Genomic DNA, 19045 nt, shown 5'->3' on the forward strand with positions numbered 1-19045 from the left:
CCGCTCATCCAAAAAAAATATCCTGTTTTGTTGTTTAAAATAAGTTTGCTCTGCTGTTATTTGGTTTGTAGGTAGTTTCGGTGGTTATATCCCCTTTGTGTGCTATTGTCAGTGTGATGTGGTACAGCCACATGGGGAAGGAGCTATCCGTGTTTGAAAAGCTTTGACAGGGTTTGGCTTTGCACTGTATGTGGAGAATGCTCAGGGACTTTAGTTTCCAAATCCATAGTCCAAATCACTTACAGAAAATGAGTAAGCCACGAGGGAATAGTGACTGTATCAATGCTGCTGTCTAAGCTTTTTGTCATTATACGCGATGAGTCATCATTATCTCATAATGTGCTGGATGAAAATAAAGTCACACAAACTTGGAGTAGCAGCAGACTCAATTAGTGAATATTTATTGGACATTTTTGGTCTGATAGATTTCATCCTGGCATCCTGTGTCTCATTTCAAATGTAATCTTTGCCAGGCAGCATTGATGTAGATACTCACAGAATAGTGTGTCACTCCCTAATTTACATTTTAATCGAGCTCTGTTTCACCCTGGCTGTGTGAGAAATAAGATGCTATGTCAGATCATATTTTGTGCTCAGTTTTTAGCCATGTTTTCATCACCAGTCAATCAGTTTTACAACACCCCCATCTGGTGTTTAATATCTTAACTACAGTAAGTCGTTTGCTTTTCAAAGTCAACAGAAGATCAGGGTTTATTTTATTTTACTTTTTACTTATAGGTATTAAGGTATAATCAATACTCTATCCAAAGAGATCACAGCAACATCATATAAACACTCATTTCTTCTCCCCCTCAGGTGATTCTAACTGGTTAACTGTAGCCACTGGAATCGTCGACTGCTACTACAATGTAACAGATCTGCCGCCAGGTGGTGCGTTTAGGTTCCGTGTCACCTGCACCAACAAGGCAGGACAGGGACCGAACAGCAACTGCTCTCTTCCAGTCAGCCTGGACTCAACAGGTATTTTAACACACTTAACAACACTTAAATTACTGCACGGAAGTAAGGGCAATATTACTGGACTTGATTGGACTTGTGACCAACTGTTGAGGAGTAAATGAGTTAAAATGTTTAAACAAATGGATAAGGAAGGGTACAAGCAATAATTAAATTACACTGAGTAAGTACGTGGTTGTATTTCACAGCTGGAGGAGCTTCACCTGCCATGGCCGTGGTAAAAACAGTCCCAGCACCAGCTGAACCAGTTGTCACCTCTTCAGTGACCATGCCTCCACTCAGACCAGTCCAGAACAACGCTCCCAGGAAAACCGTCTCCACCATCACTTCCACCTCCACCTCTCCAAAATATGCAGTCTCCCCTGCTGCTTTACCTCTCCCACTTACACCGGCATTCAAAATGGCCGTTGATCCCACCCCTCTGTCCTCTCTGCCCTCCAGCCCGAAAACAACCCCCCCATTACCCTCTGAGGACGCTCAAAAAATGAGCTCCACTCATCCCTTGTCACCCACAGTCAAAGCACCTCCGCCCTTTGTCCTCCCCAAACCCCAGAGTCCAGTAAACGTTGTGTCTCCTATGACCCAGACCCCACCAATATCACAGCCACCCACTCTTGTAACCCCGCCATCGACGCAACCCAAACCAGCAGTGGCCACTGTGCCCACGTACGTCCCTGCTACCACCGTCACCGCCCGTGTGGCCCCAACTCCTGTCTCCTTTACCCCACAAGTGCTCCAGACCTCCAGCCTGAGCCCCATTGGTGATGGGGCCAGTACCCCCAGCAGAACCACTCCGTCCGGACGCGCTACCCCCTCCACTGCTCTACGACAGGGCGTTCCACAGAAACCCTACACTTTCTTAGATGAGAAAGCCAGGTGAGACTGACAGGATGGCTTTAAATCACATCTGTAAGACCGGTAATGAAACCTGCATTAAGTAGACTTGAGCTGCTGATCCACATAAACAAAGCTATTTAATCCCATATAGTTCCCACCATGCTGAAACTGCTATTCTTTGGGTCTTTGTATGGGTTTTGTGTGACCTGCAGTGGTCAAATAAATGTCAGTACAAAAATGTAGCTTTTACGGCCTTCAGTTTGAAGCATAGTAATCTCCTATCTTCTACGTTTGTTGCAATTTTTGTGCTGTAATAGTCTCACATGTTGTTTTTTCCCAGGGGTCGTTTTGGGGTCATCCGAGAGTGCCGCGAGAACACAACGGGCAAAATCTACATGGCAAAGATCATTCCCTACAGCCAGGAGAACAAGCAGGAAGTCCTGAAGGAGTACGAGATCCTGAAATCACTTCACAACGAAAAGGTCATGTCACTGCATGAGGCCTACGTCACGCCGCGCTACCTGGTTCTGGTGGCAGAGTACTGCACCGGCAAAGAGCTGCTGTACAGCCTCATCGACAGGTAGGGACCCTCAATGTGTCACCTCATACTGAGATACACAAACTCAGACAGACTTGCATAGCAAGTGGCGAGAAAGAAGACCTTTAACTCCTTAGATGCAGCCCATTTGGTGGGTTGAGCCAAAAATGACAGTTTTATTTAAATATAACTGATGCTTGACAAGAAAAGAGTGTCTAGCTCAAGAATTATATTGTTTTTTTATCAAAAACATTTACTAGAAATGTAGATATTTAATTTGTTTTAATTCCACAAATCGTCGTTGTTGTAGAGCTCAGTAAATATAATAACTCCCCTTTCAGACCTTCCTTAAATCCAGGAAATGCCACGTTTACACTGTGCCTAACAACTGTCACACTTTAAATAAAAACCTATAATTTGTATCTATTACAACGTGATTTTGTGAATCTTACTTTAAAGTGATTGTTTGGAGCACAAGTACATTTATAAAGGCAGAAAGTGGATGTTGTATTCTGTTCAATTATTCGCCCGGCAGTTTCTAGAGTCTAAGGACCAAAACATTGATGCATATTATTATTGTCATTGCTTTAAGTAATCTCATTTTTTGATTTCTTTGCTCACAAAAGGTTCCGTTACTCCGAGGACGACGTGGTGGGTTACCTGGTCCAGATCCTCCAGGGTGTCGAGTACCTCCACAACCGCCGCATCCTCCACCTGGACCTCAAGCCCGACAACATCATGGTGAGCAACCTGAACGCCATCAAGATTGTGGACTTTGGAAGTGCTCAGAGCTTCAACCCGCTCAGCCTCACACAGCAGGACGCAGGAGCAGGAACACTGGAGTACATGGGTGAGCACAAGAACGTCAGCTGTCTTATTTCACTTCTTTGAGGGACAGATACTTTTTAAGTACCATAGATCCACTATTAATGTGCTCTTTATCAATGTCGTTCAAGCTCCTGAGATGTTAAAAGGTGAAGTGGTTGGTCCTCCTGCCGATATTTGGACTGTTGGAGTTGTCACCCACATCATGTAAGTGAAACTTGTTGTTGGTACAGCGTGGTAAAGCACTCCTAAAATGTACATTTTCTTTAGGAAAAACATGCTTGTTAGTTAACACGACATGGAAAGTCATAATAAATGACCTGACATTTTTGATGCTTTCTTAGTTAAGAGCTTAATCAATTCAATAAATGAGTTTATAACTGTATGTTGTTATAGTAGATGCCACATTTTGTAAATTGAGTGAGTGAATTTTGAATTTCTTTTCTGTGTTTACAACCAGGCTTAGTGGTCGACTACCCTTTGAAGATAAAGACCCTCTCCAAGTTGAATCCAAGATCCTGATGGCGAAGTCTGACCCGACAAAACTGTACCCTAATGTGTCCCAAAGTGCCTCTGCTTTTCTCAAGAAGATGTTGAGCAGTTACCCATGGTGAGCGCCAGCAAAATTCGCTTTTACACATCTTTTAAGAATGAAATGTTAAGTTCTGCTTATTCGTATGTGTATTTCAGGGCCCGTCCGACCACAAGAGACTGCTTCACACAGGCCTGGCTGCAGGACTCCTACCTTATGAAGCTGAGGAGACAGACTCTCACCTTCACCTCCAGCCGGCTCAAAGAGTTCCTGGTGGAACAACAATGCTGTCGCACAGAGGGCGCCACCAAGCACAAGGTGCTGCTGCGCACCTACCAGAGCTCACCCCAGTCCCTGGCGTCTGGGACTGCACCGCATGTCCCCAGCCCGAAGTGAGAGGACGGTGAAAACGCAGCACCAAAACAGTTTGCAGAGCCACCGCTGCATGAAACATGTCAGCCTGCCTTTTGAGGCACAGGTTAAGGCACAGGGGACGGGCAGACGGCTGGATACAGCTGAATGTCCAAAGAAAAGACAGGAGTCCACGTGTTCATTTGTGACACTTCTACAACATTCAACACTTGATGAAACAAAAACACAAAGAGGAGACGGGGAACGAGACGCAGACTGCTGTGACGTGTTCATTGAATTGACGAAGCTGAGGACTTTTCATAAACTGTTAAATTAAGGACACAGGATGTTCTTTGTATTGTTTTTTTTCTTTTGATTGCACAATTTCTCAGTCACATTGTGAATTCTGAAATTGGACATTAATATTTGGTTTAGATAAACATCTGTCTCCACTCTGCACGATCAGCCTGGAACGTGTGTATCATTAGCGTTTCTACTGCGCAACTTTGTTTGTCACTAAATTTAGTAGTAAACAACTCGTGAATGTACCATGATTTAAGCTGCTAATTTATTTTTGCATTTACTTACACATTTTAAAACTCCAAAACCAAAAATATTGTTTATTTTTCTTTCTTGAAATCGTTTACTCTTTTTTTCTTCATGTTAATTTATTTGCATGTGTGAGTGTGCGCGCAAGCATTTTTGATTCACTGTTTGAATTAGCATCGAGACAAAAAAAAAAAATATATAAATAAAAATAAGGAGTGTCTTTGTGATTGGTGTTGAAATTCACACAGTAAAAAATGAACTATTTTAGAGGTGAGCTAGGAATTTTTGGTACAACTTCTTGTTCTGTGGTTAAAACTGAACTCTAACTGTAATAAACTATGAAAAGCAGTCCGTGATGTAGATAAGTCACACACACTGGTTACACATTGCTGTGGTTTCTCAGTATTACCCATCGGTTGGTCAGGTTGCCTCAAATCATGATCATCCAGTCAGTGCCTAAATCGGATTAATATCCAAAATATTTATCTTGTAAATGTGTCTCCATTGTTACTAATTCACAATTGATGAATTATTTGAACAGAGCGAAAATTTGACTACGATATTAGGACTTTACAACAGACAGATGCATATAGATTCTTACATACACGCACACACACAGTACAGCACATGCAGTCCTTGTAATAATAGATCGTCTTGTGTATTGATCGATCACAGTGTTCCTTTTTTTGTATGAATTTGGACGGTTGAAGATTTGTAAATGTACCAATTTGCGGTGTTTATATGTGGAAAAAGTTGCAAATGTTTTTATGAGGTAGTATGTAATAAACTATTGATACAATTGGGAAAATGAACTTGTTCCTTCTCTCTTTGTGGGGTGCAGTTTTGGGCTTCACACCTTCACCCGGGGTTTCCAAATGTCTCCTGAATCCTTGAGTGCTGTTTAAAAATATTTTGTGGCAGTACAATACAAGATGAGACTTTATTGATCCCACACTGGGGAAATTCACTGCTTCAGCAGCTCCAGATAGAACATAGCAGTTAAGAAAAAAGAAAAAGAAATGCACATTAAATAACAAAATAAAATAGAAAAATACAAGATATGAAGGAATAAATAGATTTAGGGTTTTATGTACACTATATACAGTTTATTTATACAGATGTGATTTAAGATAACAGAATATTGCACAGGTAATTGCATAACACAAAATAAATCTGTCTACTCACATATTTTGCTATTTAACATGTATTATTGTATAAAATTTAAATCATGGACAACATTGCAATGAGCAGAAGCTTGTTCTTGTAATATTGTATATGTCAGGTACTTAATATATCTTATAAATATTATATAAAACCACTCACTCCTGGTAAAGCCCATGAAAATACCACCTGGAAATAACATTTCATCTGAAGGTTAACACCAAACAAATAGTACACCATCACAGAAAAGAATACGGTACAATAAGTCACCAGACGAAATACTCTGATTTATAAACTACGATTTAGTAATAACTTAGATAAAAACAGTGTGTCATTAAAAACCAGCGGGTATAAAGCCAGCGTCTACACAGACTACATTTGTGCGACGCTCCCCGGCTCTAGGCAGTTTCAAGGGGACCCAAACTGGGCGTTTCTTCGCTGCTTCTACAAAAAAAGTTGTGCTGTTTTGCAAGTGTTTACTAATAGCGGACATTACACAACCACTGCAGCACCACACACACACACACACACTCTCTCTATAATGCTGTCAATGTGTAGCAAACACGAGTGTAAGAAACTTCAACGCTGCTTTTTTAACACGCTTCAGTGTCGCAGCAGGAATAGCTGGGGAGCTAAAGTTACAGACTGCGGCGCGTGCATAAAAAGATCATTTTAACGTTATAACAGCACGGCGGCGCGTTACAGCCAAGCGCGCGAAAGTTTTGTAGGCTGATACACGTATTCAGGAAGTATCTAAAAATACATAAATAGTATAATTCACTAAGATATCCCGGTGCAGCTGGCCTGTTAGCTGGAAGTTTTTTGGAGCAACTTTTTTTGTTTTGAGGCTACTTTTAAGGGACCATCGTCAAACTTGCAGACGCCAGGAGAGGCAGTGTTGTACGCGGCCCATTCCCTCACTGCGCCACTTTAAGTGAAATGGGACGCCTTGAAACCTCCATGTTTGTATCTTGAAAAACTGCGAGCGGAGTTGAGCACCATATTGAATCAAAGTTGCCATCTCCTCGACAAATGTTTTTGCAACTTTTTCGGGACTTAAAAAAACTTTCCGGCAGGTGGGGTTGGGGTGGGAGCGGACGACGACATCCGAAGAGAGTAATGGCCGAGCTGTAAGGGCGACTTGTTGCGATGTTTCCCGGTTTGGTTTAACGCAGCACCGACTCAGCGAACAGTCTCTGAACTTTTAAAGTGTGAGCTCAGCACTCTGGACCAGACCTGGATGTGATGGACAATCCGTCTTCAGTGATCACCCAAGTCAGCCGGGATGAAGAGGGCAGTAAAGCCGCAGGAGAGAGGGGTAAAGTGGCGTTTTTATTTATTTATTTATTTATTTATTTATTTATTTGTATTCTGCACTCATGTCAAAATAAAAAAAAATAAAGTTGTGCGGGGGTGGGGGTGAGCTCATGAATCTGCATTCAGTGTAACAACACACTGCGCTTATCAATAACACTGTTGCATTCAAAGTGTCACTGAGCTCCAGAGTATGGCTGCGGCCCTTTGGCCTGTGATGAAAGTAAAAGGAAGTGACGTACAAATGTTTGATTAAGGTGGCTTTAATGCTTTAATATAAGCCTAAAAAAAGACTCAAGTTCACTCAAGAACATGGTATAAAGTATGAGGTGCTGGAAGTAACTTTCTACCTTCAGAGAGAATTCCAACTTAAAGTTTGTTTAAAGCGTACAACAGCTGCAAGGAGCTTATTCAATCTGAGGCTTTGTTATAAATAGAAGGTGTCACTTATGTTACTAACTGTGACAACATCTCTCACTGTTTTCTGATTTATTTATTTTACAAACCGAACAATGAACCGATTAATGGAGAAAATAACAAGCAGGTTAATCCATAATGGAAACGATCATTGGCTGCAGTCTTGTGCAAAACGGTGAGAAATGAGCTCCAGCTACAACAGTGAAATCCCGCTTTTACATGAATGCATGCTTAAGTACATTTGACCAGGACTGTTACTGGTAGTGGAGTGTGTGTACAGTCTGCTTTAAGGACTTTTTCTTAAATAAGTTTCCTGAACACTTGCTGTCATGAGCTCTTTATCTCATTACAATGCTGCTCTGTTTCCCTCTTAACTAGACCAACGGCCTGTGAAATTCTCATTTCCACCATGCTGCACTACCTTTATCAGTCCCCTGCTCGCCGACATGGATTTCTGGCACCGCCACTGTACACAAATCAGTGAGATACCAGGCAGAGTGTAAGCGCAGGTTACTGAATAATCAGGTGGCCTGTCGGTCATCATCCCTGAGAAAATGCTGCCCTCTCCCATTTTTTGCTGTCTTGTGTCACTTCCGGCCTGCAGACTGTCACACGTATTGTAAACAACGCTGCTATTTAAACTGGAGCTGCAGTTAAACCCGCGCACACTTTGACTTTGAAAGGATGAGCTGTCGAGCGGTGGCCTTCGTTGTAAATGTGCAGTCGCCTGTCTGTTACATAGCGCTGCCCTCACCCACTGAGAACGTATGAACTCACAGCTGCCGTCCGCAAAACACGTTTGCTGTGTGTCCCGCCTAAAAGTGACTGTGGCGTTAGGAAACCCATAATTAGTCCGCTTCGTCAAAATCAAAAGTTTTAGTTTCAGTTTCGCTGGAGTTTCAGGTTGCATTTGGAGGATCCGAACAGGGTTGTTTTTGGTAGTTCCCCACTGAATACAGCCAGGCTGTTGACTAAATGGGTGTAAAAGCACCTAACAAAACTATCTGAGCGAGATAAATACAGTCAGCTGAAGGTGTGGTAACAGCTCTGGGCTTCTCATGCAGGGGTATCTTTGATGTAGTGTTTCTGAACTTTGAGGTCAGCACTGAGAAGGGTGTTTCTTAACACTACGACTGATTCTGACTGTTCATTTTTTTATATAAATAAGCTACTGTCCATTGAACATGTGACTGCTGCTCTGACTGCACTGCGAGATGATGAATTCTGGTACCTAAAAATGGAGTCAAAGGTGGGAAAAGGTGGGAAAAAAAACCCTGAACTGGACCTGTAGAGACCCTCAGGATGCTGCTTCTTGTGCTCACAGACTGGATTTCTGCACCCATCTATAAAAAAGGTCGCACAGTAGCCAGCCGATCTAAAAGCCTCCATTCGTCTGTGTTTTTATTGGAGACTCTTATTGTCACGTGAACATGGCTTAACAGCTGTTTCTATCCCTACGTTAGGCACATTTAAAAATACTGGCAGCTCAGTCACTACCAGCATCTGACACTCCTGGTTCCAGCCCTTTCTGCATTGATGGAACTGGTTTCCATATATCAGGTGTCATGGCAGCCTCAGACCAGATTTAGGATGTGACTGAATGAGAGCGGGAGCGTCGATTACAGGAAAGCGTTGACGGTCAGGACTTTAAATGGACCCTGAGCTGATAAAAGTGATCTGATAAGGCCTGGATTGTGAGTTCTTCCACATTGTTGTCGTGCAGTCGTACAGCGGCGTTGGAATCACTCATTGTCAGCAGGTTATGGGACAGGAGATAACACGTTGAGGGCGGTATTTCTCCCTAACTCACAGCGATATACCATTTCTTCTGTTTAAAATGGTTGGGGAGCAGCTTGGAGCGATTTGATGCCCCAAAAGTGACTCTCATGCAGAAGATGGGTACAGTGTCTTTCACTGTTAAATGTAATCAAATCTACTGTGGCCTGCATGTGTGTGTGAGTCAAAAGGAGAGGGAACTTGAAATAGATGTAGATAAATACACAGTATGAATGTTTTTATTCGACCATGCTTTTGAATACAGTCATCCTCTGAAAATGTTATTTGAAAATGCTAAAAAAAAACGGTTAAATTGACAGAAAACGAACATTTTTGATTCGTTTGAGTCATTTTTTCAAGCGCAAATGCCAAATGTTGTCTGGTTCCAGCTTTAACCAAGTGAGGATTTTCTGTCTCGTTGAGAATTGTCGCAATAAATGAATAATTGAATAAAACAATGCAGACAAATCTCTCCTTAAACCTATTTATGGGTGGAATGTGGATGATTTAATGTTTCTTGGCACTCCTTTCAGTGCATGTAACCTGCAGGAACCAATTTTAAGAACGACACAGTTGCCTGAACGAAATGTTTGGAAATGACACACTGCAACAAGGATTGTCCCTTTTTTGATGATTCAGGTTTACCCAGCAGTCAGCCTGCGGAACGTTCCACTCCACTTCATGAATTAGCTCCTTCCTCGTCATCTTCACAGTGCCCTCTTTTTATGAATTAACGCCCTCTCTGTTTTTTGTGGTCAGCACCCAGTTAGTCATTTTTCCTGGTGAAAGGCGTGCGATAAAAAAAATGAATATTGAAGCTAAAGGAGACCCGAGTGAGGAAAGGAGAAAAAAAAAAGGAAACAAAGGAGTGAAGAGCGTAATGAATAAGGACACAAGGGGCAGATCAAGTTCCCTCTCTCATGGCTTAAGGTCAGTCTTGTTGGTGTTAGGCTGCGTTATCTGGCACAAATTAGGATTATTTGGCAAGAAAAATCAACAATAGAGTATCTGTTGGAATTCATAATGGCATAAAAATGGGAGATAACACTCAAATACGTGAACAAATTGAAATCCGGCCTGTTTCCAAAACCTGATTTGACGTGCGAAGAAGAACCTGCACTCCACAAGCCTTCTCCTGCTACGCTAAAACACCGATGGCAAGCAGCTTCCTCCACTGATACCCGTCTGTTTCCTCTTCCTGTTTTGGCCCGAGCGTGGCAGGGGCCAGCGGAGGGTCAGACGGGGTTTGAATCCACAAATGCAGTAGGAGGGAACGGCAGAGAGGGAATGAAAGAGGCGTGAGAGATGCACAACAGAGGCTCGTGTGTTGGTAACGCAGTCACGTCCGGACAGACAGAGAGGGATAGAGAGAGAGAGAGAGAGAGAGAGAGAGAGAGTGGTGCATAAAGAGGCCGAAAGAAAAGTCTAAAGAGGTAAAACAGCACGAGCAAACACTGTAAGCAATGAGCTGTGTACCTGTTGGGCTGCACAGGTAGGCCATGTTCTGCTGAGGCTCAAGTAAATGTCTGTTACTGTTTGAGCAGTTTGGTTGCATACCACTGAGGTTACAGCTTTTAACACCATGCAGATTCACTTGTGTTGCCCGTATCCTTGTATTTTTATAGCGTTTTATTGTTTTAAATTGTTGTTAATGGTTAACTTTTATTTTGTTGAACACGTGTTGTAAAAGAGATTTTTCTTCCCTGTTAATTTCTGTTCCCTGTGTGCGATGCTGTCTGCCTTATGGGTGATGTTTGGTTATATTACGTGCTAATGTGGCTCGTTTTAAAAAGACTTTAATGCCATAATGCATAAAAAGAACTAAAATGACAAAGACATCCAGTGTTACGCTCTCTAAATCAGTGTTTATGAATGATTGTCTGACATCTGCCCTGCTCTGATTGGCAGCGCTCCACAATAAACTCATGATGTGCTTATGATGCCCTTATAGTGCTTAGTGCTCGCTGCTCATTGGCTGTGGTTGAGGCTGATTGCTGCTGACATCAGAGGGGCGCTTACGCAACAGCTCCTGGCAGGGACGTGTGTCTCCAGGAGGGTTTGTGCACATGACAAAAGTATGAGGAAAGAAAGCTGCTGGGTGTGCTTTTTTTTTGAGGGGGGGTTTACTGTTTTCACACACTCGCTGAATGAATGCAGAATGGAGCCATTAGTTTAGTGGCCATGTGGAAGAATTATCCCTATAATACAGTTTAGAACAGTTTCAACTCACTACTAGGAGTTTTTAAGTGGTTATGAAAACAGTCAATTTAATACTGACGCCTCTATGTGACCTTCATAGACAAACCATCGTCGGATCCAGTTTGGATTTCCATGGTTTAAGACAAAACCAGGTGGTGGGTGTACTGCCGGTTTTGTCCACAGGGGCCGCCAGAATCAACACAAAATAAAAGTTCCTTGTGGAGGCTTTAATGTTTTGTTTTTTTTAAAAAAGAAAAAACTGAAATCTCAATAAGCTGCTCATTGTTAGGTTTTTCACATTTTGTGGTACAAAGTTTATTTGAATTCAGTTTAAAGGGTTTTCTGCTGATAGTGTAATCTTGGAGGGTTGAACTGCTCATTAAAAACAACTAAATCAAATGGGTAATTCATTGAAATAAAATAGTTATTTTTGTAACTTGATTACTTGTTTACAGTGCTGTAATGAATAGGTTAATGCTCATTGCGGTTTACCAAATTCCCAAGGCGTGTCTTCAAAGGTCCAACAGTCTAAAGCTTAAAGATATTCAGTTTATAATGAGAGAAAACTGAAAATAGTCAGAATGTTTGACGTTTTTACTTAATTTAATAACTTATATGATTGTTTAAGTTGGTGAGCTCTAAAATAATATCACATACAGTGACGAAAGCAAAAATATCAACTGGTTGATCATCAGAAAGTTATTTTAATAGTCATTTCAGTCATTTTCATCACCCTTTGCTGTTTCTTTGTCTTATGTGATAGAAAACCGAATATTTTTGGATTTGGGACGGATGTTGTTCAGGTAGTGGATCATTCAAAGTTAAACCAGCTCGGTGACCTCCTCCTACTTCCCTCTGCAGGTTCTTCCCCCTCTCTGTCCTCCAAGAAGCCCAGGAGCAGAGGCCTCTTCTCCAGCCTTTTCTGCTGCCTGTGTCGGGACCAGCCTGAACCCCCACCAGTCAACAACAACGCCCCTCTGCTGGTGGAGGAGAACGGAACTGTCTCCAAGGTGTGTTTACCTTTGTCTCAAAGGTTGCATTTTTGTCCTTTTTTGTCGACTGTGGAAAGCTCAAATCTGCGTGAAATAGGTCAGGGGAAAACACCGATTTCAGCTGCTTTTTAGAGCTAATTTCTCTCAGCTTTGTCATCTCTCAAATATTAATTTTGTGGTATTTTCTAATCCAGGTGAAGCCACTGCTGCCTTCAGTGAAGTCAAAAGACTCTGGAAAGATCTGCGTGGTTATAGATCTGGATGAGACATTAGTTCACAGCTCTTTTAAGGTAAGAAGGGGGAAGAAAAACATTGTTGCATCAATTACGATCAGCTATGTGCAAGTCTGTTTTTAAATTTCCAAGATGACGCAAGGACTTTAAGATATCAGTTGGGATTTTTTTAAAGACCAAAAGCGCTTTAAAACACATAGTTGTCCCATGTGATCACATTACATCATGAAATAGTTATGTTTAATAGTAAAAAAAAAACACTCTGAGGTCTACATTCCCCCTCATCTAGTTGTTGTTGGCTTTGACATTGACATTTCTGTCATTGCTGCCAAATGCCAAACCCAAACTAGCTGGTTCCTAACCCAAATAAACACAGTCACTCCTCCATATATACACACACTGCAGACTGTTTGTCCCTACCTGCATCTGTCCTACAATAATACCAGTCACATTTTATATGGTAAGGCCTGCAGCGTCTCCATTCCTTGTAGTAAACGTTCTTGTTACTTGATGTTGTTGTTCAGTCATGGCTGCAATAGAAAAACAACTTAAATCTTCAGGAAATATCCTTATCTGGTTTGTTAAAATCAACTTTTTTTTTTGTCAATCCAACAGCCTGTGAACAATGCAGATTTCATCATTCCTGTGGAAATAGATGGAACAATACACCAGGTAACGGTGACATCGCTCGACAACCTCAGCAAACATGTTCATAACTTGTCGTCTGTCATCCTGTAACATGACACGCCGCCTCACCGTCTTTGCGGTTGCTTGAGTGTAGTAGGTGCTCTCTGGGTTTAAGGGATTTGAAGGAGGCTGCTTGGAAATGGATGACATACCGTGGGTCTGGGCCTGATTCAAGTAATCCAGGATAGGTTTGTTCAGACAAGCTCAGCCTATTCTGGGTGACTTGGTTCAGGAACGATGCCCTCAGCCGCCAACACCACAGGAAGAAGAAAAAAATGGAGTGAATGCCTGTAATGTTTGCAATGCTTTCACCCGTATGTACAGCTTTTCTACTACATCTGACACAGTAAACCTTCAAACTGTCCAGTCATCATTTGCACAGATAATATCACACACCAAAAGATAGCGTCATAGTTCCTCAGGCTCTTGAGGTTTGTAGAAACATGTTTTATATTTGAAATGTATGCTGTGTAGGAACAGGATTTTAAAATACCTGCATATTCCAGGTGTATGTCCTGAAGCGGCCCCATGTCGATGAGTTCCTGAAGAGAATGGGAGAACTGTTTGAGTGCGTCCTGTTCACGGCCAGTTTAGCCAAGGTGAGGATTGTAAATTACTGTTTTTATACTTTACATAATTACACACATACATTGTTGTTGTGTAGCAACTGCACAAGAAGTATTAACTTTAAGTATTAAATCCCAGAGAGAGATTGTGTTGTTGCAGCAGCCAGTGATGAAGTTTACATTTTCTTGGCTGTAAGGTGAGTGGGCGGTGTCATGAAAAGTGACATTTTGAAATAACGAAATACGAAATACAAGTGTTAAATCTAAAAATGCAATACTGAAATAAAATCACTCTCACAAATGAAATGTCTGTAATGAGATGAAAATTACTTTTTCTTAAATTGTTAGTTTGTTTAAATATTTTACACATGAATGTTTATTTGGGGGTTTCATTTATTCAGGTTTCATTATATGGCCAATCAAATCATTTATTTCAGGTTCAAGTAGAAAATGTATCTACAAATCCGCCCAGCACCATAACCTAAAACTGCTGACTTCCTTTATAAGTGATCGCAAATATGTATATATATATATATATATATTTTTACTTAATACTCATGTTTACTATTTATGTTACATACATGTTATCTATTCTGTTTGGTAACAGTTCATTGGAACAAATTCTTTTTTAGCAGAAAAGGGTGCTCTTATGTGTGTGAAAAGGGCTTAGAATGGGCTTAAAGAATTGCTGTAATCCCTCCATTCATTTCCATTTTCGTTACGGCTGCAGTATGCAGACCCCGTCTCCGACCTCCTGGACAAGTGGGGCGCTTTCCGCTGCCGCCTGTTCCGGGAGTCCTGCGTCTTCCACCGAGGTAATTACGTCAAGGACCTGAGCCGCCTGGGTCGCGACCTGAACAAGGTCATCATTGTGGACAACTCCCCTGCCTCCTACGTCTTCCACCCAGACAACGCAGTGAGTATCCTCGGACCACTGAGTCATGACGGTGACAGTGATGTGTGTGGGTTGTGGAATTATTCACTTGCCTAATAAAGTCCATGACATTAACAACTGTAGCACAGAAAAATGCATCAACTGGACTTTTCTGGTTTTGCCATGTTGCTGTAGCCTTAAAGCAAACTAACTATTAAAACAAAAAAAGCTGTAGAAGGTGAAAAGTTAGCCTATGAGAAATCTCATTTTGCATCTTTTCTAAACTGCATTTTTAAGTATAAACTTGAATTTAAAGCACACATGCCAGTGTTAGGCCCTTCTGATCCATTCTAGGTCATGTCCTACAAAGGGTTCAGGTTGCTTTGTCTTTTTTGATTTGTTGGATAAAATCTGGGAAAACATACCCATCTAGTTATGACCAAGTAATATGTTAATATATGTAAGATAAAATCTAAGTTTGAGGTGCAGTCTGAGTTATTTTAGTATTAATTCTTGCAGAAATCTGACTCAGCGATTACTTTTTAGTGTTGATTTAAACAACAAAATTGTGCACCGTGATCCACAATGTCCAAAAAAAAAAAAACCTTGAAAAAGGATCCAGTTTCTGATAATATGCGTTTGCGTCCAGGTGCCTGTGGCCTCGTGGTTCGACGACATGTCCGACACCGAGCTGCTGGACCTCATCCCCTTTTTCGAGAGGCTGAGCAAAGTGGACAACGTCTACACAGTCCTCAAGCACCAAGGGGCCGCAAGCTAACAGCGTTCGACTTTTCATCTCAGCTCCGAAGAAAACCGGCGTACAACAACGGAAATGCACACACCAGCAAGGCTCCAGCACCAGCTCCAGCTATCACTGCCCACCAGAACACAGACTGCTCCACGGCTAACAGAGCCTTCACCTTCCCAGTATCAAACCAAGACCACGTTCGGGAGTCTCCAGTGACTTTGACGGCGCCAGGGATGCCACAACCTGCTCAAACAGAGAACTGCCTGAAATCTTCCTTGTAACTTCCTCCCCATCAGCCTACCATGAACCAGCTGTTGTTGAGTGAATGAATGGATGAATGTTTTTAAGGACATTTCTGTGGTGTCACTGAACCTGCAGTAGAGTTAACAAAGCAGAAGTCTGTAGCCACGAATCCTCTGGACACAGACTGGGTACTGGACATAGACTTCTCTCATGGATTTAGCAGTCCGATCCTGCAACAGATGCAGGATTTGGTAAGCAGGAATCAAAGTGGAAAGGAATTTTTTTGGAAACAAAAAAAGAAGATGGTGTATACGTACTGTAGATGTCTTTGGAATAACATTTGTCACCTGCCCTCATTTCGTCAGTTATCACACTATTTGTCTGCAGTCAAAAGCATGTGATCCTTGGGTGTCATTTTAGTGTTTTTAGAGCAATGTAATCAGGTATTTTTGAATAATCATGACAGTGTTATGGATGAATCTGATCAGAAAAAGTTTTTTCTTCAAAACCACAAGTGGGTTTCTAATGTCAGATATAATCAGGAGGTGTTAAATTCACTAATAACAATATTTATAATATTCTGCAGCAGGAAGCACACATTCAGTGGGGAAACCACTTTAATCCATATAAAGAAAGTGATCTGTTCAGTAAAAATTGGTGTATACCAAAACCAATGAGCCTTATTAAACAAGCCAAGTCCTGTCAGCACTGGAACAGATGACGACTGCAGTATTTTTCCTAAAAACCTGACACTACTATGAATATCAATCCATCTGCACATGACGCTGAAAGAGCAGCTGCTATGTTTATCGGAGGAGGATTTCCAAAGGTGGTTTTAAAGATTCATGGACGGCCATAATGCAAAGTATCTGCACCTGTGTGTCAATAGATGTCATGAACAGTTGAGTCCAGAGACAAAAGAGGACCAGGATCGACTTATTTGAAATCAGTCATTGTTAATGTGTCTGATTGGTTCAGTTCTTTGTATTTAAAGCCACACACAAAACTTGAATTTCTCACAGCATTTACAGACTGTATTTGAATGGTTGTGATGCAAAAAAAAAGTTACAGTTTGGTTCAAAGTACAATGTTTTCTTTACTTTTTTTTTTTTTTTCTTTTCCTAAGCGGTACACATAGGCTGGAAACAATTTCAGGACTTTGTAATAAAACGTGTGCCGAGGGGGGAGCTGCCATGAGGATATGTACACACCTTTGAAAACAAAAAAGTGGTTTAATTGAGTCCAGATTTAAAAGAGAAATCCACCCTGAAACACTGTTAATAACCAGCAATTAGTGATTTATCTTCCACCTCTGGGTCTTTTTCTGTTATTTGGCTGGACGGTCTTATTTTGTTCCATTCACGTGACGTAATGGTGAATTCCAGTGCAGCTACAATGGAGTATAATAAATCTAAAACATGAACAGTGAATGTCAGGTTATGCGTTTTTTCTTTTCTTTTGCGTAGTTGTCATTGCAGTGTGAGATGATTTGAGGGTGGAATTTTCCTTTTTAAAATCTCATCGACCAGATCTGGGGTCTTCCACGTGGAATCTGTTTGTTTTCTTTAGCGCTACGTGGTGATGTTAGTTGCTCAGTTTTGGTCAGGTCATGTCAGACTCTTGTTAACTCCCTTATATGCGTTGACAATACCATGTGTTGACACTGATGAATGAAACAGTGGATTTGACTAAGCCTCCCTAGCAGGCTTGTGATGTGACTTGACCTAGGCGTGGCAGGGATGACAATTAAATCCACACCATTAAGAGCTATTATATTATTTTTCTATGTTTAACAAATTATTGTCAATCAAATTAGCCTGTTTCTTTTCGAAATAATTCCTGTTTTTTTGTTTTATTTTGCCCAGGGGTGGTCCTTTTGATACAATATTTGGTTTGTTTTTGCTGTCTTCATGCAAGACCTGGTTGTTACCTCATATATTAATAGGTGATATATGGATCAGAAACACCAGCAAATGACTAAAAAGGATAGTATCTTACTGTTGTAGGCACATAACAGGGTAATTATTTTGAAGTTTGATTCGTGTAAGCCATCATCACATGTCTCAATTTAGGTTCAGTGCTGATAACTTCCTTTTTTTTTTGTTTAATTCATTGGCAAACAGGAGTATTTATAGGAACGTTCAGTCATTTGATTACATGTAAAACAAGTGTTGTGTCACTACAGGGGCCCATTCACTGATACTGTACTTCTTACACATTCAGTAGATATGTATATTTTGTTTTGCACAGTAATAAAGCAAACAAATTTTCATTAATATATGGAATATTCATGTTACTGTACTCATGATTGAATAGATGTAACCTAATTTTTCAACCTGTTGTTTTATCATACCAAATTATATATGGACTCTATGTAATAATGCCATTTTTCCCCATAAATGCTAAATGAAAGATGGTCCAAGTGCTGTTTTGTTGAGCATTTCTTCTTCCTAGAAATGTGGAATTATTTAATGCATATTCTAATATTTAACAGCAGCCATTTTGACATCAAATAGTGACAAAGGTCTATTGCATTGACAGTATGTATAATAAAGGTCCATTCCCTTCCTCAAACCTAACCTTATTCCAGTTAATTACATTCAATAAGATGCAATAGCACTATTGTTGTTGCATTTAGCTGCATCTTTTTGATGATTTGCACTTAAAATGTAGTGAGAAACATTGGCTGTAATTTAATTATTTTAAGAATTACTTTAAAAACATATATATATCTCAAGTACCACATGCAGTACTCCAAAGTATCCCTAGGTGTCCTCGTACCTCCATTTCAGAAACTACCACATTTTGTGGGGCCAATTTGGGGCAGCAAACTCTATAAACATAACATTGTCATAAAAGTTTTTTTTAAATATAATTTTAGGGTTTTTTTAAACTTTATTTTTAAAAAAGAAGACAGGAAACGGAAAAGGGACCGCGGGCTGGAATCGACCCTTGCCGCTGGGTTCAGGCTCTGCCAGGTGAAGTGCCGTTAATTAGACATTGGAGCAACAACCAGCATACGCGGAACAACGTTAGCGTTCGTGTGGACTCTCTGGTCGGTCCCCTGATGAATGTAAGGGCAGTATGCACTCCTCATTTTAGCCAACTGTTAGATAGTCGCCTACTTTATGTGCCCTTTGGTGCTGCGTAGTATTAAAAGTATGAACGATTGTAACCAGTGCTTGTATCATTCCTCACACTGAGCAGTCCTGCGTTTAAACAGCT

General features: G+C 41.0%; 2 protein-coding genes across 2 annotated transcripts in view; both read left to right on the forward strand.

The window, feature by feature from the left end:
* The window catches only part of spega (striated muscle enriched protein kinase a), a 38778-nt gene extending 34672 nt beyond the window's left edge, over nt 1-4106 (forward strand). The window contains exons 35-41 of the mRNA XM_035677572.1: nt 817-981; nt 1167-1854; nt 2156-2395; nt 2980-3203; nt 3310-3385; nt 3639-3788; nt 3869-4106. Of these exons, the coding sequence (XP_035533465.1) occupies nt 817-981; nt 1167-1854; nt 2156-2395; nt 2980-3203; nt 3310-3385; nt 3639-3788; nt 3869-4106 (1781 nt within the window). The remainder of the gene's footprint in view (nt 1-816; nt 982-1166; nt 1855-2155; nt 2396-2979; nt 3204-3309; nt 3386-3638; nt 3789-3868) is intronic.
* Nucleotides 4107-6368: 2262 nt separating this feature from the next.
* LOC118339854 (carboxy-terminal domain RNA polymerase II polypeptide A small phosphatase 1-like) lies at nt 6369-18722 on the forward strand. Its single transcript, XM_035677635.1, has 7 exons — nt 6369-7089; nt 12339-12487; nt 12664-12759; nt 13318-13374; nt 13896-13988; nt 14686-14871; nt 15479-18722. The coding sequence occupies exons 1-7, from the start codon at nt 7017-7019 to the stop codon at nt 15605-15607; spliced, it is 783 nt and encodes a 260-aa protein (XP_035533528.1). The 5' UTR covers nt 6369-7016; the 3' UTR covers nt 15608-18722.
* Nucleotides 18723-19045: the final 323 nt, after the last annotated feature.

The sequence above is a fragment of the Morone saxatilis genome, unplaced genomic scaffold, assembly GCF_004916995.1.
Source record: "Morone saxatilis isolate NCDOM2014 unplaced genomic scaffold, NCSU_SB_2.0 Contig6, whole genome shotgun sequence".
Taxonomy (NCBI): Eukaryota; Metazoa; Chordata; class Actinopteri; family Moronidae; genus Morone; species Morone saxatilis.